General features: G+C 41.8%; 1 protein-coding gene across 5 annotated transcripts; it reads right to left on the reverse strand.

The window, feature by feature from the left end:
• Positions 1–1,371: 1,371 nt before the first annotated feature.
• picalmb (phosphatidylinositol binding clathrin assembly protein b) lies at positions 1,372–22,196 on the reverse strand. Of its 5 annotated transcripts, XM_072392294.1 has the most exons (23): positions 21,615–22,196; positions 16,612–16,754; positions 16,455–16,530; positions 16,242–16,344; positions 14,596–14,689; positions 14,316–14,427; positions 14,095–14,201; positions 13,951–13,992; positions 12,751–12,836; positions 12,486–12,609; positions 12,251–12,384; positions 11,087–11,187; positions 10,754–10,906; positions 10,312–10,395; positions 8,333–8,425; positions 8,059–8,169; positions 6,786–6,902; positions 6,643–6,673; positions 6,451–6,550; positions 5,551–5,610; positions 4,802–4,906; positions 4,348–4,453; positions 1,372–2,853 (listed from the first exon to the last, which is right to left on the reverse strand). In XM_072392294.1, exons 1-22 carry the CDS (start codon positions 21,742–21,744, stop codon positions 4,361–4,363), a joined length of 2,199 nt encoding a protein of 732 aa, XP_072248395.1. In that variant the 5' UTR covers positions 21,745–22,196; the 3' UTR covers positions 1,372–2,853; positions 4,348–4,360. The 5 variants fall into 5 exon arrangements, with proteins under 5 accessions (XP_072248395.1, XP_072248396.1, XP_072248397.1 ...); XM_072392295.1 differs by lacking the exon at positions 4,348–4,453; XM_072392296.1 differs by lacking the exon at positions 10,312–10,395 and having other exon boundaries at positions 21,615–22,195.
• Between the last annotated feature and the right edge of the window lie 899 nt (positions 22,197–23,095).

Here is a 23,095-nt window from a genome sequence, read left to right on the forward strand (position 1 = left end):
CCGACTGAAGCGAAATTTGGAGTTGGGCGTGTTGATCCGTCTGGGCTGTAATGACAGGTAGCGTCCAGCAGGTGTCGCCCGTTGCTGTTTGACTAAAGGGTGTGAGCACCCCGACAGGCAGGACAAGCCGAGGTCAAACAGTAATTACACGCTCGCGACACGAAACTGTTTTCCCATCTGTTCGAAGCTTTATGAAGGAGTGCACGTGTTATAAATATTAACAGTCATACCCTGATGTGACTCTTTGGCATTCAGGACACATCCATGGATCCGCCGCCAGAGTCTTTCTCGGTTTTATGTTCAGAGAGAGAAATAAAAATCGCTGGAAAAAAATCCTTTTCTGGGATATTTTTCTCATTAACAGATGAAGATATACTCCCCTCATCCAAATTTTACAATACTGGAATAATCCAAGTATCATAATGTAATTATTATGTAAATTATGTATCAGAATTTTGATTGTATAGCAGTTGCACATTTATTTTTATTTTGTGTTTCCTGAATCAACTTAATGTGACTAAAGATGACTCAGCAATATAAACCTGTGTATTAATCATGTATTATTTCAAATCATCTCATCTGATCCTTCTCATCAGTGGGAAATGCTCTAAACCAGGCAAGCAACTGTTGGATTGGACAGTAGGAATTTGATTAACTGCAACTTTGCCCATCAAGATCCTGACTCCAGGGTTTGATTTAAAGATGGAGAGGTGCATCACGTATCTTAAGTCCTAAAAGGGTTTGATTCTTGGGCTTTGCGTGTTACAGAATAAACAACAAACTTAACAGAGAGTATAAAGATGAGTAGCCCATTAAAAGGGGGGCTGAAAACCTGAACCCAGAGCCACTGCCACGACTGCCACTGCTTCACCTGATTTCCTGTTGTCCGCAGATCTCGCTGTATCCTTTTCCATCTTTGTGAACACCTACAATCTTCTTTTTTTTTTCAGTCCCATCGGTTGATTGTTTTCGACGGGGAGAGACAGGCATAAAGGTCGACTCACCCCAAGCCTGTTAACTGGGAGAGTTCTAGAATTTGAAACTCATTTGAAATAAACTGCAGATGCAGTTCAGCTAACTGTTAAATCCCAGGTGCTAATTTTGTCTGAATGGTTGCTGGTTTTTATTGCTGGAATTTATCAGCCAAAAATCTTCATTTTTGACATTAAAATGGTATTTTAACACAACTGTGGTTGTACATGCACGATGCACCCTTACCTCATGTCGAGTTACTTTATATGCTACAAGAAGAATCCAAACCAAATTCAAATAAAACGTTCTTCTAAATTTAAATAAATATTCCTGTAAGTGTGTCACCAATAGAGCTGCATAGCTTTGGCTCTTCACCTTCACAAAACAAACACGCTCAACTGTTTGTGGAAGCTGCTCTTTATTTGTAAAAGAAAGAAAAAAACTTCAGTCATCGTCTGCTACACGTTCTAATTACATAAAGAAAATATCTGCGGAGACAAACGCAGAGAATATCCTGAATCAAACTTAGGTAGAGTCAAATTTGATTGAATTGCTTTCATATTTCATACATCTTTCGCGTTTGCACTCAAAGAACAGTCAGTGTTTATATACACAGGGCACCGATCAACAGTGCTGCTCCGCTCCACCCTGCTCCTCGGGATCTTTTGTACAATTAATTTACATCAAATCTGCGACCCTCTTGAATTTCCCTCACTGGCGTGACGACTAGCTAACCAGCAAGCAGAAGCCCCTCCTCCCTCCCGCCTACCTACCCGCCCCCGACACACCTCTTTGCTGAGGAACTGCAGTGCGGAAAGATGTGTGCAACATGAAGACAACTCTTTCACATTCAGAGTAAAGGCAGCCTTGATTACAGTCAGTGAGTCAATGGCATGCCAAGCTTAAAGCAAATGGAGCCCACCACCCAGTGCGACGCTTCAGATCTGTGGATGAAGTGTTTTTCTAGTCAGGAGACCGATCCATTGCAAAGTAAAACCCTAGGCACAGAATCGACTATATACTGTTAACTGACTCGTACTCTAACCCCTGCACTGTAAGTACAATGGAGAGTGTGAAATCTTTCATCTAGTAAAAAAATGTTTTCATAACACAAAACTCGGAGAATATTTAGTGCTCTATCATTCCGCTTAATAGGTGTAATTCATATAATATCTATTTTTAACTCTACCTCTTAATGATAGTCTGAGATCCTTGTTTAATGCTGAAGCACTCCCACATGTGTTCAACTGTAGATTTTACATTATTTCACCCCCCCCCAATCTTAAACCAATAATCATAAATAAATACAAACAACACACAAGGAATGTCTACTGTAAACACGGTAAAAAAGACAAAAACTAAACAGGTGTAAACGTCATTAGCATCACTACTTAGTGACAGTTAAATAACTGCAGGGCATGGATGACTGATGATCGGATCAAGAAAGGGAAGGGCTGCTCTTTTTTTTTTTTCTTCCACCCCCCCTCCCCGCTGGACATCAAAGCCTTTACATCCAACCACAGTATCTCCAAATACATAACATTTAAGGTTCTCAGCACCCAAACTATCTTTACAGATTACACTGTAAAATGGATAAGGAGTCCTCTTAAGGAGGGGAGGGCAGGGGGGGGTTAGACAGCAGCATCACTCGACGTCTCGGACAAGTTATTACAGAATTATGGGTGTGAGCTATCGCCAAACGCCATTTGGACATGGTTACCATGGTTTCTGACTGTGGCTGCACCGTTGTGTTCTTGACGTGTCTGTTTTTGGGGGTGTGTGGATGCTTCTCTGAAGAGTTAGACTGCAACGAGGACAAAGTTTTGCTGCTAAGTGCTTCGTCTTCTGAGAGACACTTCCTTCAAATTACATGAACTGCATCTGCAAGAGAGGCAACAGGCAAAGTCAGAGAGGCTGCGTGTGCAGGGGACAACAAAAAGCAAATCAGTTAGCCGTTTGCTAAACTTCTCCCCATGGAAACGCTCGGTCCAGCGGCAGAGACCATAAAGGAAATAAAGGACATGTTCTAAGCATTTCTAAAGAGTGACCATCGCACACGTTGGGCGAACTGAATTCCCCGCACAGACGTTGTCTTTAAGATACATGAAGCGTGACTTCGTTAGAGAACGCTGAGGTTATAAAAATCAGGATTTTAGAGCCACCTGGAGTTGACGTGTGCTCTTAACGAGCTGATTTTCAGCTGATTTCCGACACGTTTTACTGCCTGATGGAGAAAACAGAAAAATGTGTGAATGAGGACAGTAGCTTCGCTTCAGAGGCAGCAGAACGTCTTGAAGGTTTTCTCACACAGCATCACAGAGTCAGGCTTACTTTAATTACGGGACTCTCCTCCCGTGCCTACTGAGACCAGGACGGTGTTCGAACTTTAATCGTAGTTCCACTCAACTGTGCATGGAACTGTGCTGACTGCCTCCCGAACATAATTACCCAACTGGAAACATTAGGCAGGATACTGACAACAAGGCAAGGGATGCACTAAATTTTAGACAGCAGTGGTTTTGTTCTGGGAAGCTGACAGATTTATTCATTTCTCTTTCTGTTGTATGATGCCAGTCGAGGTCATGATGAACATGAAGCGTAATCTGCAGACCATGTGACCGCCAGAAGTGGCAGAAATGGAGAGGGAGGCAACAGGGAGTGGGAATACATGGATGAATTGTCTTTGAAATTTTTGAAAATTTGTATTGTTAATACACACAACACTTAATAAAAGCTTAATAACATGCATCGGACTCGGTGTGCAAGCGTAACCATTTCTGTCAGACGACAGATTAAAAAATGTTACATCCAAACTTTCCTTAAACATGTTGCAGGCATCAAAATGAAAAGGATTTGTCTTAAAAAAACAGCACCTGACTTGTTGTCTGTTCAAGAAAAGTTTAAGTGATTTCCAAACTCACTGGATTTAGTTTTTACTGATATTTTTCCCAATTTTTCCCACTTTTTAAGAAACAAGGCTGCAGCTCTGCACTGAAACACAAGAACAATAATGTGTGTTTTCTTTGGACAATACTCAGGAAGTTAAAGACTTCTTGACAAAAATGCCCATTGAACACTGCGTTTAAGTAGGGGAGACAAAGCTTAGCAAACAGGCAATTAGTGAAATTCACCAGTGGCTTCAAGCTTCAGCAAAAACAGGTTTGAGCAAAATGAGATGGCAGTGGAAGAACAAATGGTCAGAAAACATCAAACCAACAGAGGTCAATTGAAGCAAATCACGAGAGAAAAATACATGTAGGATCGGATCACTCGAGAGGACGTCAAGCATTCGAATATAAAAACAAGAGCAAACATGTTTCAGCTTTGGACAAACATCGCATGCAGGTGCATCAGCAAGCAAACAGCATGATGTACCTAAAGAGATGCTCTACAAGAAATCCTTGAGAGAGAGGTGTGCAAACGGGTCCTGTCCAGGGGCTCGGAGAGGACTCTGGCTGGAAGGACTAGAGGCTGCGGAGGGCTAATACAGGAAGTAGGAGGACCAGAGGAGAAGTCAGAGTCAGTACGGAGACGGAAGGAGGGATGAGATTAGTTTGGAGAAGCTGTGATGTATGAGAGACGGGTTAATAAAAAGGAGCTGTTTGGAACAGGGAGTCGAAACAAGGGAGATGATAAACAGTTTTGTCGCTTTCAGCTCCAGAGAGTGAAGGGTTTATTGTTCAAACTGTCATCATCCCAACAAAGCTTACACAGTGACTAACTATGGTACACGCCACAGCACAATGGATACACCTATTTACTCAACCTGGTAACTGTACAATTAACTGTGCATCACCGCGCTGCGGCAGTGAGGCTGCTGTGAACCCACCTGAGCGCTCGACACAGAGCCAAAGGGGTTGGGGGGCCTCATGGCAGGCTGGGAGTACATCATGGTGGGTGGATTCATCATTCCCATGGAGCCCATTGGTGGAGGCTGCACAAACATGGGTAAGATGGGTTACTTAACTTGCTTTACAGCTACGGGGACACTGCTGACTAAATTAGCTTTATTTTCCTCCGGAAGCTCAATTTTTCTGCAACAAAACTCAACTGCAGCTGCTGGTGTTTCTCAGGTTAAATAATGTATATCATGTGGAAACAGCAGGATTTTAAGATATATTTGGAAGTGTATTAAATGTAACCATATCTCTAATACTAAAATGATTTCAGCAATGTGTATGATTACTATTGATTAAATTGATATTATGTGGGCATGAGCACAAATGATCTACTCAGCTTCAATGATTTAATGACTAAAATTAAGTATAAAAAGAACTTGGTGCCTGCCAGTGAAATCCTATTTACATTTAGCTGAATATGCTTTAAATAAGAACTACTGAATGTTCTCCAGCCTTCATGATTTGAGCTAATAATCATACCAGCAAAGGCTGGACTCATTTGACCCACTTCAAGTGGATTTAATTAATTGTGACTGCGTAAAAAACAGAAACGCATCTATCAAACATGTTTCAAAAGCATCCTGAGCTTTAATTTCCAACTCATTTGAAAAATAAAATGGTGTTACCTCAAAGCAGAGCCAGCAGAAGCTCCACATACAACATCAAGCATGACACTTACCATGCCGTATCCCATCATGCCTGTGGGTGTGGTGGCAGGGAAGGCCATGATTGACTGTGGCTGAAGAGACACAAAAAGTCATTTATAGCAACTACTTCATCTCATGCAAATGAATTAGTGCCGAAACTACACAGCAAGTTCTTCAGGCTGCAATGAAAAAAAGAAGAAGTGCAAAGACAAAGTAAACTAATCAGAGCTACATCAGATTCCTTAAAGAGTAAAGGCCTTTTCCTGGTATCTGTAACGGTAACCACCAAATAAGAAATATGTTAATGTTTTTAATTTATGTTGCCATGTCCAGTATCTAAGCAACTTAAAGGTACTGACACTTTTGGTTGCCGTGTGGCTTTGGTGCTGTGTTTCAAAGCTGTTTGCACATTCAGTGGCACACTCTACTTCCTGCTTCTCTATCAGAAAGTGCTGAACGTTCTGGCTTCAAATACTGTACAATCAAGTTAGTCAAGATATTCAGAATTTTATCATTTGGAAAAACAGCATCAAAGCAAAAGTTCAGGAACACAAAAATTGTGCACTATTACAAACAAAATACTTTTCTCTTGTAATAAAGTGAAACAATAATTCATTTATGAGCAGAAAAGAGACGCAAATGTAATAAAAATAACAGTGATGTGTTCCTATGGGGAAAATTTTCTAGTTCTAATCTCAAATGCTGTGAAGTTCCAGGGTTGGTGTTTAAGGCTCCTGAGTAAATATTGACAGTTTTTCTACAGGTCCAGCACACAAGTGACATAAGCTATTAAAAACTCTCCAGGCGTAACTCTCTCTCTGCAACAGAACCCAGGAGGTATGGTTCCTTGTCAACTCTGGAGGTAAAATGAAAGGGGAATGCAGCACAAGCCACTATTATGAGTACAAAAGCAAAATGTCTGCGTGCGTCACCATGGAGACGGGGTTCCAGGTCGTGGTCGGTGCCGCCTTGGGCTGCCAGTTGGTGCCGCCAGTCATCCTCTTCTCCCCCGGCTGGCTCCAGTGGATGTCACTGTGGATTAAGAAGGCTCGCGTTAGTAGCGGTTCATAAGTGGCCTGAAAGCACCGAGCGGCTGAAGCACACAGCAACATGACATCACTTACTTCTTCATCGTGCCGTTTCCAATGCCGAGGTCTAAAAAAAGGAACATTCATCGAGCTGCTGTTAGTCTGCGAATACGTGATTATTCTGTGCCTTAATGAACAAGCGTGTTAATTAGAGCAAATGAATATGATGCGTCACTTACTGCCAACAAGGTTGGCCAGGGAGGAGTCGAGGTCATCTGACACCAGCTTCTCTGGCTGCTGATTGGACGACAGGTTGGCGCCGGCGAGGGTCGGTTTCAGGATGCCTCCAGTAATATCTGACGAGACAAATGGGACTCAAAACTAATGAATCATTAAACTTTTACGGTATCTTGTCTGTGTCTTTACAACAAACCAGATGTGTGATTGTGTTTCTATGATTATCATTTTTACCATTCATGAGTACTGTTGGAAATGAACCGCAGTGGGGAGGTGGCATTAAATGATTTCCCTTTATAATAACAACATGCACATCAGTGCTGCTAACTATTGTTATCATGAACTAAGGCTCCTCAGCAAAAGGCTTAACAGGCCAGCTTATTTTACAGTAGATAACATCACAAAGTACGTCACTGGTAGGGATTGTTCCGCTCAAAGCTCTAAGAGTCTCTTTTAAAGGTAAGTATTAACTACTACAAAGGAGTAAGAGTCGTCACAAATACCTGGAAAAAACATGTTGGCACAAAATAGCTCCGAACATCACCTGTTTCTGGCCACCGGGCGAACATTAGCCCAATATTCTCTCCTCTGTAGCTCTGTTTTTGGTCCCTACCAACAACCCCAGGTGCTTGAACACAATGCTACTACTATTGTTGGTTCATAAAGATGTTTCACCTCTCGAACGAGACGCTTCCTCAGTTCTGACTGATTGGCCGGGAGCTCAGTTCAGTCAGATCTGAAGAGGTCTTTCAGATGGGAGATGAAACATCTTAAAAAACCAAGAAAAAGAAAAAGGTTGCATTCTATTCAAGCGCTTGAGATAATCATGACCTGGATGACTGAGAATATCAGTCTGAGAGATATCTGGCTCTGGCTGCTGAAGGTTTATCTTCATCTTCAACAGCTAAAACTGGTCTGGCTTTCAGAGTTATTCAAAGTTTTTTTTCCCCCAAATGAAAAAAGCTTCAGTGAAAGTGAACCAAAACAGAAAAGCTGTTAGTTGGAACTGATGATCACCTCAAAAACCTTCATAAGTCTAATATCTTTATTCCCTGTTTTATAATTAAAGGCATCTGTTGTTGGCCTGTTGTTGCTTTTCTTGAAGAATCACAACACAACAAGTAGGTGCACCTTTCAGACTCTTCCTCCACCTTTTACAGTATATCTAAACATAGAGGACGGCTTCGTGCCAGTTGCTTCATGATTGACAAACTCAAATTAAGCACGACGACCTAACTAAAGGACAGAATCCTATTACAGAGGCAAAATCCTCACCATCAGAGTTGAGGCTACTGCTGCCGGTGGCTTTGGCTCCAAAAACAGACTCAAAGTCCACTTGGAGTCCCCCCGCTGTCTGTTGTGGAGGGGCCTGTGGTGTTGAGTATCCTTCAGAAAGAGACAAAGACAGCTGCAGTTACAGAGTTACAGCATCGGACTACGTTTCCACGCATAAATCACTAGATACTCTCGGAGCAGAGCAGAGCAGAGCAGAGCGGAAAACTAGCTTCAATCTGCTGCTGTTTGCTGGAGTGAGCCGCCAGTACTCTACCTCTGAATAGACCTGCTACAGTAGAGGGCTCAGTGGGGTAGGGAGCCTGATGTGGAAGGTGCTGAGCAATGGACACTGGACCACAGAAGGAGTCTGACACGTCACAGGAAGCAGGAAGACGAAAGAGAAAAAGAGGAGGAAAGAAAAAAAAAGGAAATGGCATTTCAAGGCCAGGCCAGAGAGACAAGTGAGAAATGACAACAGCAATACAGACAAGAAGAAGACTGCTAACACTTCTAGAGAAGTTAATTTTTCTATTTTTAGGGAATCACTTAAATATGTGGGACAATAAAATATTGCAGGACATTCATGTATTAACCCAGAGGGAAGGACTAAAGGTATAGTTTCAGATTTTGGGAAATTGCCAAGAGTTTTTCTGTGCAGCAGAAAAAGTGACGTCAGAAAGCAGTCGAGCGTTAGTTTGTTTTAACGTAGAAAAAAAAAGCAGAAAAATCCTACCCTGCCTTTTTAAAAGGCAACAGCATACTGTGACAAAGCTCTATATGATATTGCATCAAAATGCCTACTATATTGGTATCTAACCCCTTCCAGTTCATGTCTAGGATTTTCTTAAAACAAATCAATGTGAAAGCTTCTATTGAGTTAATGGAACCCTGGAAAATCCTAATGCTCCACTCTAAATGCTTTTTTAGTTATGAATTTTTCCAAGTTTTGCCCCAAATCTAATCATTCATCGTCTTCCTAAGCCTCATCAATCACTTACTATTCACCAGATGTGGCCAAAAGTTTCCCGTGAACATTAAAAAAGACGTGGGGATAACTTGCAAACAACCCGTTGAGTTGTCCCAGGTACTTTCAAAGCAACACTCTATAATCTTTTATCAGTTTAAATAGAAGAGATCTGGCCAGTTACATGGAGGATTACCTCTGCCAACAGATTTCTCTGCACTGAAAAGGAACCAACAGGAAATGCCTGAAGCATCACACTAAATGAATGCAGCTGCCAGAATAGTCTGAATCACTGGTAAAAAAAATAAATAAATAAAAAAGGTAATCCTAACAAATGTCCTCATGATAATATATTCAGCAATTCATTGCCCTTGTTCGGCCAACATGAGAAGGCATTTTCCAATCACGTGGATGAAATATGCACTAACGACCTCGTTGTAGAGTGTGTGTGTGTGTGTGTGTGTGTGTGTGTGTGTGGGTGTGGGTGGGGTCATTGTTTCAATAGAATATGTTGAAGACAGAACGTCGTGTCTCAGCTCCAAAGTGTGCAGCATAGCGGCAAAGCCCCGGTACCACGACTGAGTACGGAAGCAAATCCTTGGCAACAAAAGCTGCGAAGGAGCTGGTCATTTGCATCAGCATTTCAGAGCTGGAATGAAGGTTTGATTACCTGCGTGATGGTACCTCTGGTTCTCAAAATGTTTTCGTTCCACTTCATAGAAGCCAAAGTGTTTTCATATGCCAGCTTTAATTACAGAGGGTGCCACTCAGATTTCTAACTCAGCCATCTTCCTGTCAGTACAGTCTCAGAGCACTTCACTCCTAAGTTTTTTTTGTTTTTTTTTTTACACGTGTGAATCGATTCAGAATCTTCCACATTTACATCTGGGTGCATCGAAGAATTGATTTGCTCCCATCCCTATTTACAATAACAATCTAAACGGTAGCAGTCTGTTATTTCAGGACCAGAAACCTTTAATATATTTATTATTTATTATTCAGGATTCTTTTTATGACAACTTGTAGCATGAACTTGGAGATGAGAGCTCCCTTTCTGATTATTGTCAGAGAAAAGCACAAATGAAGCAGAGAGGTATGAGGGTGATGTCGAGCTGTCAGACTTACTCTTGGCAGGAAAATCACCAGCAAGTATTTCCCAAAATGTCAAACTCTTCCTTTAAAACTAGTTCATGTCTACCATAAATATAAAAATAATGGCTCTGGGGGATTTGCATACGATTCTATGTTTACCAGGAAACATAGGCTGAGATGGTGAGCCATCATAGTACCTGAGATGGAGTGTTCTATCCGCACTGTGCGTTTGTAATTGGTTGAAACTGATGAGTTTGTGTCAATAAAGGGATTGTAACGATCTGGAGAATCAAAAATAGTGTGAGAACAGGTTTCAACTTAAAGCTCTACGGCATCTTTGCACTACAAATGCAACACCAAACTGTTCAAGAGAAGAGGATGAGCAGGAGCTGCAAAGTAAACGGCGAAAACAGCTTCTACACTGGGATATGGAGGGTCCTGGTTGATACGCATGAGAAGTAAAAAGGCTAGAAAACAACCAAATCTGAGCTTGGTGTCAACAGCAACAGGAAGAGATCATTTGAGAGGACAAATAATCAACATTAAAACATTAAACATGCAGCCTACTCATGCATATAATTAACTACAGATATATGAAGAGTGACGAGATGTCTGAGGAGAAACAAAATGAGTTGTTACCACCAAACATTTCATGACCAGATGTCCTAGAGGAAAAGCTAACACCGTCTGAAGACACGACAGGTAAGTGAGTGGCATCGACAACGAGTTTTGAGAGGAAAGGGTTAAGGTTTGGCATGGAATCATCTCCAGCTTCAGCAGAGGTGAAAGGATCTATGTAGACAGAAGAAAAGAGACACAGAGAAAAAGGAAAAGACAGAAGAGAGTGGAGGGGAGAGGAAAAGGTGGACGTCAGAGTCAGACAACAACAAGAGAAGGAGAGCATGCAGAAACAAAGTCTCCCAAGTCAGGAGACACAGATGTTGGTTGGAGGGGTTGAGGAGATGAGTTTACCTGCCCACGCTGTTGCCACTGGAAGCCCTGTGGAGCCTGACTGCATGGGGGGCTGGAAAGTCGACTGCAGGTCAAAAAGGTCGCTCTCCATCTTCACTGCACTGCAGACAGGAAATAAAAACATACTCAGCCTCTTTACAAGTGCAGGAGACAAGCCCTGAATCAACTGTTAACAGTTCCCTTTAAACCTTTTGATTGGAGCCATCACCCTAAGCTCTTGTCTGATGTCAACCAGCTAACAAGGCTGTCTATGTATACTGTGTCTGCTGATACACAAACATGCTAAAAAGACAGCTTTAATTGGCATTTTTTCAGCTTAGTGCTTCCAAAAAAAAAAAAAGATTTTAAAACTGCATTCAAATGATCAGAAATTGTCTTTATAAGTACACTGAGTAAAGCATTACATAGACATAATTCAAAATGCATACATAATTCATCATTTATCAAGACATTCAAAAAGAAAAAGAGATGGCAGCTATTTGCATAACAGCATCAGGCTCCAGTTTGTCTGTATAAACATGGTCTTCTTTGTCCTGTGACAGATAATAAACTGGATATTTCAGTGTCGTGCCCTGCTGATGCCAGTGGAGGAAAAACATTTGAATACATTGCATCTGACCGGGGAAATAGATTAGAGAGATTTTCCACTGTTTACGAGTACTGACATCATAAAATCTAGATCACAAAGTTTCCAAAAAACAACAACAAAGACGTGAGGGTTTTGACTTTGTGTAATTAACAGAGATCTTGCAGGGTTGCTTTCTTCATAATTCTGCAGAGTAATTATCAATTGTTTGACTTTATATGATTTAAGGTCAAATGGGACAAATATAGAAAAATGTAGAAATAAATAGCATCACATTCAGTGCAGTCTCAAAGAATACCAATAATGCATTTTACTGCCTGAAAAATATTGCCTGATGTTTTGTTTTTATAAATCAAACACCTGATTTATTATTCAGTTAACTGTTCCCTCTTCGTGACTTCAATGAAATGGAATTACAGAGAATTTAGACTGTTCTCTGAACTCAAACCTGCAACAAGTGGCTACAAATAAAGAGATAAATGAAAACAGCCCAAAGATATACTAAGACTCAAGAAGCGTCGTGGAACATCTGCCTTTTCAAAAGTAATCAGTGGATTCACAGCAGATCTAAGAAGTACCCGTTAGAGCAGCTGGGTGTGGAGAAGAGGTCGATGGTTGGTGCTGTGCTGATGGTGCCCCCGGTGGTGGAGATCGGTGATGTATCAGTGGTGGCAAAAGACGGCCTCTTAGAGAGCTCTTTAAGCCTTTGTTCCTGTGAGAATAAAAGGGGTCCAGTTCAGACAAACAAGCGACAGAGACACATTTAATCAATGCACGTCAGATGTAAAAATCTTCTTCCAAAAGCACGCCAACCTTGAGAGCTTTGAGTCGGGCCTGTTCCTCCTCCAGAGCAGCCTGTTTCTCCCGCTCATCCACTTTAGTGAAAGACATCCCTGTGCTGGCCAGTGATGACACTGCATTTGATAGAGTACTGGCCCTGCAGGGAAACACAAATTCACAACAGATGCAGCACAGATTGGTGAGTATGATTGATCTTCGATAGACAGTACAGCAATGTCCAAGATTCAGGGGAAAAAATTTCAAGGAATTCAACAAAAATGTGAGAGGATTAATGTACCTGCTGGCGGCAGTGGAGTCTTTCACTTTCTTGCCCTCTAAAGAGGCCAAGTGTTGCTCCAGAGCTTCGAGGAGGCTACTGGGAGCCTGTTGCAACAGACAGCACACAATCAGCTACTACCTGAGACTCGGTGTAGTGAGCACAGACATCAACACCAGAACAGACAGTGGTGGGCAACCAAGGTGGAGCAGAAAAAAACATTACATCCCATCAAATACTGTCAAATCCAGGTGCACTCGGCCAATTTATGGATTTGATTACATGGTTTCTACCAGTTTTGGGATATCAGTCACCCACCACTGATCAATGACTGCATTCCAGCAAAAAAGCTACTTTGGATGAGCGTAACATCTGTGTGGGATGACGTACTGCACCACAGCACTTTCAACAACTCGGCCATTGTTGAATCGGCCGCTTCTAAGCACAACAGGGCAGCCATTTTACACAAGATGAGCTACTCTGGTTTTCACCTCAACTACAAGATCCCAAGTGAACGGAATTTACCACAGCGAGCGTTTTTTCCTTCAACTGTTTTTCACCACGATGTGGGAGACAGAGTCAGGGCAGAGGCATGCAAAAAGACAACACTGAGGCAAGTCACGGACATAGAAGAAGAGTGAAATAACAGTACTTACACAAACTGTGAACTAAAGTGGAAAGATAAGGGGAAAATACAGAATATAAAGGTGGTGACAGTCAGAGGGAAAGGCATTGAAACTGAAGTTCTTTGGGATAAAATATTTATGCAAAATTGGTCCCCACAGATGTGCACAGCAGTATGTGCAGTTAATCGTTTAATTTGGAAACATTTTATCATCACTTTGCAGATTTACTCAATGGACTGCAACTACAGTGTAGACTTAACACCTTTATTTGCTGAGGAAGATAAGGGCTAGAAGAGCAGAAGTAGAAGAAGAGGCAGAAGAAGAAGAAAAAGTATGAGAAACGAGGTAGAGGAGAAGAGGAACACTCCCTCTGGCAAACATGCGCCCAAGAAGGAAATCATGCAAAGTGTCTTGCCTTAAACATCTGCACTGTGCATCTATGTCTATATTCTAGTCTGACAAAGAAAGCGCTGATGTAAAAAAAAAAAAAAAAAAAAAAAAGGAGCTGAAAATAAAGAAAAGTAAGCGAGGCAAGGCTTTCTCTCAGGAGAGGAAATCTTGTGTTTTTAGACTGCTTTGAGGAGTCTGTGCTTACCTGTGAAAGATCTGGGATGTCGCCTCGATCAATTCCCACCTGCTATTAGATTTGAAAACAAACCCATGAATGCAAAAGAACCAGAGGGACACATCCGAATCATGGCAGCCGGTTTCTGTGTGAACAAAATGTGGTGTAATTTACCTCTGCGACTTTGAGGAATTCTGATATCCGGGTCATGCGAGTGAGAAACTTCTTGTAAATGTCCAGACCTTCTTTACACTGAGTCTTCTTCATGTCAAAGTATTTCTCTGTTTGGTAAAACAAACAAAAAAAACCACTGGTTTGCTTCTACAAATCATGCAACGCTGTGAAAATGTTTTTACGAAAGACCAAGAGAGAGGGGTGGTCCCTAATGGTCTTACCAAGCAGGTTGATAATGCCTTCATTATAAGCAGCAAAGAGCCTGATGGAGTCTTTGAAGAGGAGCATGAAGGCTGCATTGATGACTCCATTAGTCAGCTCGTTGGCATTGACCTGAGGGAAAGCACCCAGACAAGACATTCATCTTAAAACGTCTTCATAGAGATTTGTTCTCACGCAAAGAGCCTGGGTTTGTATGTTTTGAAAATGCAGCAGCCTCTGCGCAACCTGTACGCTACAGAAAAGCTGCAGATCTGCAGGAGGCTTCACCTTAGGACTCACATTGAAATCAAGAAGGGCATCCATCTGGTTCTGGATAATGGGGATAGTCTTGAGCAGCTTCTCTGTATTCATGGTCCTCATTACGCCATCCACACTGTTTGTGGACACCCGGTGGGGTCGGAGGAAGAGAGGGCAAAAAGGAGGGAAAAAGGAGACAGGGGGACCATAAGTGCAGCTCTTAAAATATAACCGTCGGACTCCTGGTTTACAATGATTGCAAGGCTGAAAACAAACACTTCTTGATTCATAATCTGCTAATCGCTTATACAATGGACGATGGTTGAAGAAAAATGCCATCTATAATTTCCCACTACCCAAGGCCACAAGTGGAAATGTCTGGTTTTATACCACCTAAAGTCCAAAGCCCAAAGAAATTCAGTTTACAAAGATTTACGGTTTCCATAAAACCGACTGGCGACTGGGCCACTTTTAAAACACATTAGTCAAGCTGGTCAAGTCAAAAATTTGCTTAAAGTGCGTTTTTGTGTTCTGTTACACTAAAGAAAATCCAGTCAAAAAGTTATAAATCTGCTGATTTATCTCCAAACTCCTTTGATTGCTTAAAAACTTGCACTTGTGTCATGTCTCTAAAATGAATTTAGAAACAGCTCTATAGATGTATAACAGCAGTCACTGTCTCTGTAAGTAAAAGATCATTTCCAAAATGGTTCTTAAAAGGAGAACTGGTTCTTTAAAGGGTTGATTGCATTTTTGAACAATATGTCTTGCAGATCCCTCTCTGCTGTGCTTCAGCTTTAACTCCAAAACCATCCCTTCAAAGAGGCCTGTGCAGGCTTGTAACCATGGTAACGGAAGAGAAGGCAGTCAGCACGCTTACATGCACCGTTAAAGTCGAGCCACAATTACAGCTTGACTTGTCCAGTAAACTGAACAACTCCCTTTTGCCCCAGAATACATTGTACAAGGGGTTATCAATTTTTTTGCCCATTCCAAGAGAGAGGTGACTCAGCCTCGAATCAGTGTGTGCTTGAACATATCAAGGTGGCGTTGTGGAATCAGCCGAGGGACAACAGTGTCGGTTAGAATGGCGAGATCCACAATGTCAGCTTGCCCTTACACACTTAACCCGTTTCACCTCCTTTGCTACCTCTCTTGCCAGTTCAAAGGAACATCAGCGGTGGATCGACTTGGATCCCACATGCCACCTCTGCACGTTCACACATAACACGATGTACAACCAAAGTGCATCAGTTCCCGGCTTAGAAGGCACATGTCAAAAGGCCCCACCTTCGTTGATTTCCATGGTCGTAATTTGGTTAAAAAGGTATCGAGGGCAAACACACCCACTTTTTTCCCAGATTCTGAAAATGTGAATATTTTCAGCATGCCTATCACTGTGAAGTGAATACAGTGAATGTGGACCGTTGTTTAAACAAAGCAAGCTCCATGAAGACATCTCTAAACAAACATCGCAAATTTCACAGAATTTCTCATAATTCCAGGTGAACATTTCAACTGATGGATTGAAATCGAACAAACGAAATTAACAAAAAAATGATATAATAGTTTTTTGAAGACCTTTAATCAAAAAGTCCTATTTCATCTATATTAACGCAGAGCAGAGGCCGGTTACAATTTTCAATATTGTAAGAACAGAACTATTCATAAAATTGTTAAAAACTTACCCGCGTTTAACTTTTGTGAAATCAAAGGCAACCTGTCGGTATGACACGGCTTTCTCATTCAGGTATCGACTATACCTCCTGATAAAAGTAGACATGTCGTACCCTGCAATGTCAAACACAAATTTAAGATGACCTTTTTTTGTAAAGCAGTCGTTAAAATAGTTACAGCTGCAACGCCGAAAATAATCATAACAATATTAATGATAATAATACCTTGTAGTCCACTTTTGTCCAAAAAATTATTGAGGTTGAAAAGTGTGTTCCTTGAAGCCAAGTACTGGACAAAACGCTGTATGAGGAGAAAAAAAAGGGTTAAAGACAACAACGTGGAGGTGAAGGTGGGGTGATGATGTCTGCTGAGGCGTCTCACCTCGTTCCCATAGACCATGAGGTGGTGAGTGGTGATGAGGGACTTGAACACAACCACCCAGCTGGTGTTGGTGGTTCTCTCAAACAGAGAGTCAGCCAATTGGGGAATGTTCACGTTCATCTCGTTGGTGCAGTGGATTAAATCTTAAACAAAAAAGGGAAAAAAAGCAACAATGAAAAACATCATTTGATTACAGGCTGACCGCCACAAAGCACGTGGAATCATTACTGTGCATCTCTGCAATTAAGTCAAAGAATATTCAACAAATAATGATATTATTGGGATGGTATTGGTGGATATATGGATAAAGGTTAAGCATCAATCATGTACTCAATCAAATCTTTTTTATTAATTATATAAAGTTTTTTTTTTACTGAAATATGTGATTTAAGCTTCCAAATGCTGTATTATTGCCAGATGTGTTACCTTTTCACTATTTTCTGAACAAATGGTTAATTGAGGAAAAATAAAAGATAATTATATATATATATATTGTCTAGGTATATAGCCCACAATTTGAGGACCGCCTCTTCTTGTTTTTCAGGGCTCCATTAAAACCTCGGTGTTCACACTGGTTCCATGTGTCACTAATACGAGTTGTAATGTAATGTATCGCAACCTCGTTTTGATTAAAATATTGTATTAAACACAAAACTCGGAGAATATCAGGGAGCTCAGACACTAACTGTAAGAGATGCGTCTGGACTCTGCTGAGCAGTCTGAACTGAGGAACTCTTGAGCAGGTAGATTTTTGTCTGAGGCATTTTAAACTTCATTTAGAAAGGCTTCTGCTTTTTGTCTCAGATAATCTAATGTTTGATCATTCTATGATCACCAAGCAGCTCGATAATGACCGATACTCTTATGCAAAGAGTAAAAAATCTAGCAAAAGATGCTAAAACTAATAAAAATGTGTCGCTCTACAGCTTGTGTGACTGCTTTTCTGTTTTCTTGCAAGTCAGCATAAAGATATATTCTCACCACTGTCTCAGTGATAGTGAAGAAATTTAAGAAATTTCAGTGCTGTCGGTCTCGTTCAAACTATCTGCAAAACATTTGCCTTTCAAAGCTCCATACAGTCTCTATGAAATAAAATTTGATCTGAGTTTAAAGGTTCTTAGAGGATCTGACAAAAGAATGACTTTTTTATGGTATTTCAGAAAATGATTTAATCGAAAAATAACTAGTTTACTTGGGATGTTTAGTATTTTCAGTTTGGTATATTTCACATTTGGCTTAATGGTGGGCAGAGCTTGATCAGGCCATCGAAGCTGGCCAATCAGAGCAGAGTAGGCTCCTTTTAAGGAGGTCAACCTTTCCAGCTTCAGTTTTTACTAGAAAAAACATGCATGTAAGCTATCAGACCTCCAACACCTGTTTCATGAGAAGTGGCTGCTCTCCTTTTTCCTATGCCCCTGTAATCTAATTATTTCAAAATAATGCCTTACTATGTTCTGTTTCCAAGTTTGTAATCCATTAGTAAACAGCAAAGAAAAAAATGCAACAAAAATATATCAGACTTTAGAAACACATGTAAATGTAATCTGATGGCATCATAAATCCCCCCAAAATGACCAAAGAAGAGGCCCCTTTTCTTAGTTTTTTTTTTATACTGTTATTCTATGTACAAAACAGCTAATTAACTAATCACCCCGATAACTGACTAATGTAATGATGACAAAACAGCTGTGACAGCCCTGGAGTATAGCAGAGTTATAACAATAAAGACACTATAATCAATATCCTACAAAAATACAAGTAAAAGGGGCCGACAACTTGTTAAATGAGGATGTTTTTCACAAAAAAATGAACTTGCATAATAAATAGAAATCATCTCGTGTCGACCATGTTTCACTGAAGCTGATAAAGTTGGTTACGATTGTTCACGGCAAGCCAACATACCCCCTTTAGACCAGTGTTAAGTGCTTTAAGACGTTAACTACTCATGTTCTGTCCCACTTCTTCAGCTCATATGTTCATCCAGCAGCCTTGAATGATGCTTCTTGGAACATCCAGGCTCCATCAGCGCCGATGACCCCGCCATTCACAGCGGTGATCGGACTGACAGGGTAAGTGGGCCTCCCTTTCTGTCCTATATTTGACTTTTTCAAAAGACGGGGGACTCTAAGTAGGACAGGATAACCTTCCAGAGAAGCAGCAGCAGTTAGCATGGGTGGCTGAACTGCCCAGAGAAGAGGATGACGGAGAAGAGCCGGGAGGAGTAGGAGGAGGAGGATGAACAATATGGGGGAAGAATGACAGCACTGTCATGTTGTAATCAGCCTGTTAAATATTCACAGCGGCCGACAATAATGATTTCTTGCTGAATTAATTCTCAAGACGCAAATTAATTCATGTAATAGTCATGACGAAGTGGGATGTTGCTAAATTGGGTGTCTCCATTATGAGCCTGAAATCAATGTCCATCACAGCGTTCACTGTACTATTGTATAAATGTAGCTATTTTGTTTCAAATAAGTGTCACAACTACAGTGTAGCAGAGTGAATTATTATGTAAAAGCATCTTTGTAACGCTGCTGTATCGCCCAGCAGCACTACCCATGTGCAGCCACACCTGCACATGGGCAGTGTATCAAACCCAAGAACTGCTTTGGTATCGAGCCAAAAAGTGTGTGGCGTCTTTTTATAATTCAGTGTCCTGTTGGCCTAATATTTCATTGGGTAGTTCCTTAAATCAATCAAACTTTTAGAGCAGTGTTTGCAAAAGGTTGTTTTCTTCCATAAAGTAACTCTCTTCTTACCTTTTTCTGGCAGCAGTAACAAAACTAAAGCATAATAAAGGCACTAATATCAGCTTGTTTTGGTTTCCTGCTTGTGAAATGGGAGCGTTTGTTGGTTTTCTCTGTTTTATTTTGACTGAATATATGACTGCTGTTGGGTTTTGGACTGTCATCACACTGGGGAATTATCAGACATTTTCCAACCATTTTCTGTCGCTACGTAGACCAAATGTTTAACCACCGTTTGCTCAAAAATGACAAACACTGTTAGATGTGAGCTGGGGTTCTACGATGTTGAAATATTGTGAGTATCAACCAGCCTTTGCCATGCACTGCAGTGGCTATCAAGTCTCTATACTGTTTTAGTACAAACTAAAATGTACCTGGAACACTGAGTTTTACATTATGCCCACAATGAACAAATGGAACTGGAGTGTTTGCTTATCTCCTCTGATAAACCAGTTCCTGTTTTCTACCTACCGTTATAAAATGTTCTTGCACGTTTCACTCTGTGTGACGCGAAAACAAGTTTGTATTTCTCCAACTCAAGTAACGTCACCCTATTGACGTCAAACCTCTGTTACTCTATCAGGTATTTATAACTTTGTAGGAGTGGTCCATTCATTTCTGGTAATCTATTAAGCTGAAATGCAAAACAATCATTGACTGCGGCCTCTCTAATGCGAGAACACACTGCTTTTCTCCGTCTGCTCAACCCAACCAATCACGACCACAGGTGAAGACACCAGACCTCCGTTTCATCCAGTCTTAACACTATATTCGTCAATGCCAACATGCATTTGCAGCCAAACTAAAATACTGATGGATAATGCTGAACTAATTATTGTATCTTTGAATCGTGACAAATTAGCAAAGGTGATAAATCAGCATACGGCACTTATCCTGGTAGTTTCTCAAATTGTCTTCTGTCATTTGTAATGCTGTCAACTGATTATTGAAGGCATGAAATACACTAAAATATACTTAAACAATATATTAAGACCCTTTATGAGGTAATTGCCTTTCCAGTGTTAGAACAGAATACCATCAAGAAACCATTATGAAGACAAAGGGATTATTTAAACCTTTGCTAAACTCATCCTGGCTGCCAACCCAACCAACCAGCATCTCCAATGTGTCAACATAAAGCGAGGGGGGACCTGCTATTATCAAAGCGCACACACCGGCTGTCTGCTCTGTGTGCCAGTCACACTGGACTGCTGACTGCCTTGGGATGAGCCAAAAAGAGTGTCACTGCCAGCTTCCACTCATCTCACCACGGGGGAATCACCTCAGCCACACAACACGTGTAGAACCTGCAACTTTTAACACCACGCCAAACCCAGCGCCACAATTACCATTATGGCCGGCATAAAAGGAGCACTTTCAGCTGTTTGAATCCACAAAGAACTCTGATGAGGTTGCAGTCTGACAGATCACACATGTTCTGTGCAAATGAACTTTAACCATCAAACAGAGCCTTCATAAAACCACTTTTATGACAGCATCTGTTCATTTGCAAGTGCAGATCGATACACAGAAAATCTACCAATGCGTTTCAAGTACTGACAGGCTGTGACTCCTCCGACTAATGGTGCCATCACACAAGGATTTAGGCTCTTGTGCTTGCGTCAGGCCACGTACAGTATGTAACTTATCCGTTTCATGGTCTGTGAGAGGAAGGAAACTCCTCCTGCAGACCTCAGCCACAATCTGTGCCCTTACAGTGTCACCTCAATGTGTCGAAAGCATCAAGAAACAGCTGGTATCACCTTACTCAGTCACTCCAGTGCATATGGGAGATGTGCTTTAAGGGCCTGTGAGTGTAGGGGAGTTCTAGCTCACATATCTGTATTATTGTTGTAATAATCCAGTCATATCATATAGATTGCTTCTTATCTAGGCAAAAGACTCAAGGCTATGAGTCAATATGAGATAACAACGGACAAAACCTGATAGCTTGACAGGCTAATTTGACAGCAACTAACGACATAAAACTGGAGGATAACTTTTATTAAGCTTCAATAAAGGCTGTTATGCTTTTAAAGCCCGCTCAGTGAGACACAACACTGTGTCAACAGGGCCTGTCCTCAATATAAAAACAATATAATCTCCCTGACATGAGCAGGCAGTAGCATGTAGCCTCTGCTGAGGCTTTGAGGCCTTGTAGCTCCACCGTCGCCATAACTCAGCGTTGTTTCATTGAGAAGGAGCCTACGGAGGGCTCACTTCAACACTCGCGTGCTGTTTAAAGATACTCACAATCCAAGTGTTTCTTTTTCGGGCCCATAATTTCGTGCGTGGTGGCCTTGCATACTGTTTTCGACACGGCGGATCCCGTTACACTGTGCTGGGCTGCAGTTATCCTGTCCGTAATGCTCTGTCCCGACATCTTCGCTCGACTCAACGCAACAAAAGACTAAAAAAATGCTAGCCTCGAACCGGTTTATCTCCCGAAATCCACCTGTATGTGTTCGTTAAAAAGTGAAAAACAGCCTCCACCTCCTCCGCAGCCTCTCCGGAACCCCCTTTTTCCCACCTCAGTGGAAATGAAAATCAAAACTAGGCTATGGCAGACGCGGACCAGGGGAGGGCGGAATAAAAGGAAGCGGAATCTGACAACAACTACCGCAAAAAATATATCAGATTGTTTCTTTGCTGTTGCGCCGCTCGGCTCCGTCCAGACTCATTCAGATTTCAGGAATGCCGGGCTGGCAAGTTCCGTTCGCTGACTCATCCGACCCGGTTCTCTGTCTCGCTCTCATCCCGATGTGGCACACCGGATCCCAGCCTGCCTGCCAGCCTGCCTCCGCCGCTCCGCCACTATTCGCCGCTCCTCCTCCTCCTCCTCCTCTTCTTCCTCCTCCTCCTCCTCCTACCGCCGTTACTCGGCTTTAAAGCACTATGAAAGAAAAAGACCACTGAGTGGGGGAAATGGCGGGCCCGCTCCTCTGTCTTGTGCTCGAAGGGAAAAGGTGTGCGCCGCACACTGCTCTGCAGACCCTTAATCAGATTCTGCACCGCGAAGTTTGCACCATTTCCACTGTGGTGCAGGTGTAACTGGTCATCATTAGAGGCCTGGATGGGAGGCTTGAGCCTGGACTTACTGTGGGCTGCACACGGTGTAGTGAAAAGCAGGCTGCAACAGGCCTGAGAGAGTGAAGGAATGAGACAGAACATAATTAGGATTGTTGAGTCTTTACAACCTTTACACACAGCTAAAGAGTCATCTTGTGCTACTGAAAGAGTTTAGAAAATAGAGATTTAACCTGTGGCGCCCAGGTGTTAAAGTTGCAAAAATCACCAAAACTGAACTTAAAACTCGCTGTAATCCTGCTATATTGTGGTAGCAGGTGGCATCTGCTGTGCTGTGGCTTGCAGGGGGAAGCAGCATCAGTGCCAGGGATGCCAGGAGGATCAATAACCTCATTCAGAGGGCTGGAACCATCACTGGTTAGAACCCAGAGACTTTTGATTCAGTGAGGAAGCGGAGGTCGCCGAACAAACTGCTCTCCTTCATGGGCAGTCTCTCCCACCCCCTCCACTGGAAACAGCACAGAAAGTGGTCATAAAGGACGCTTTAAGAAATCATTCCTGCCATTCACCATTTCACTGTTCAACAACTCACCTCTGTGTGACAGTTTTCTAACACCCCATCCCTGCACACTGTTACTAAAACAAATACTGCGTGTGAACAAATCATCACGTGTTAATTACACTGTACACGTCAGTTTCATGATTTT

Source organism: Leuresthes tenuis, unplaced genomic scaffold (genome assembly GCF_036924035.1).
Source record: "Leuresthes tenuis unplaced genomic scaffold, fLeuTen1.0.hap1 SCAF_9, whole genome shotgun sequence".
NCBI lineage: Eukaryota > Metazoa > Chordata > Actinopteri > Atheriniformes > Atherinopsidae > Leuresthes > Leuresthes tenuis.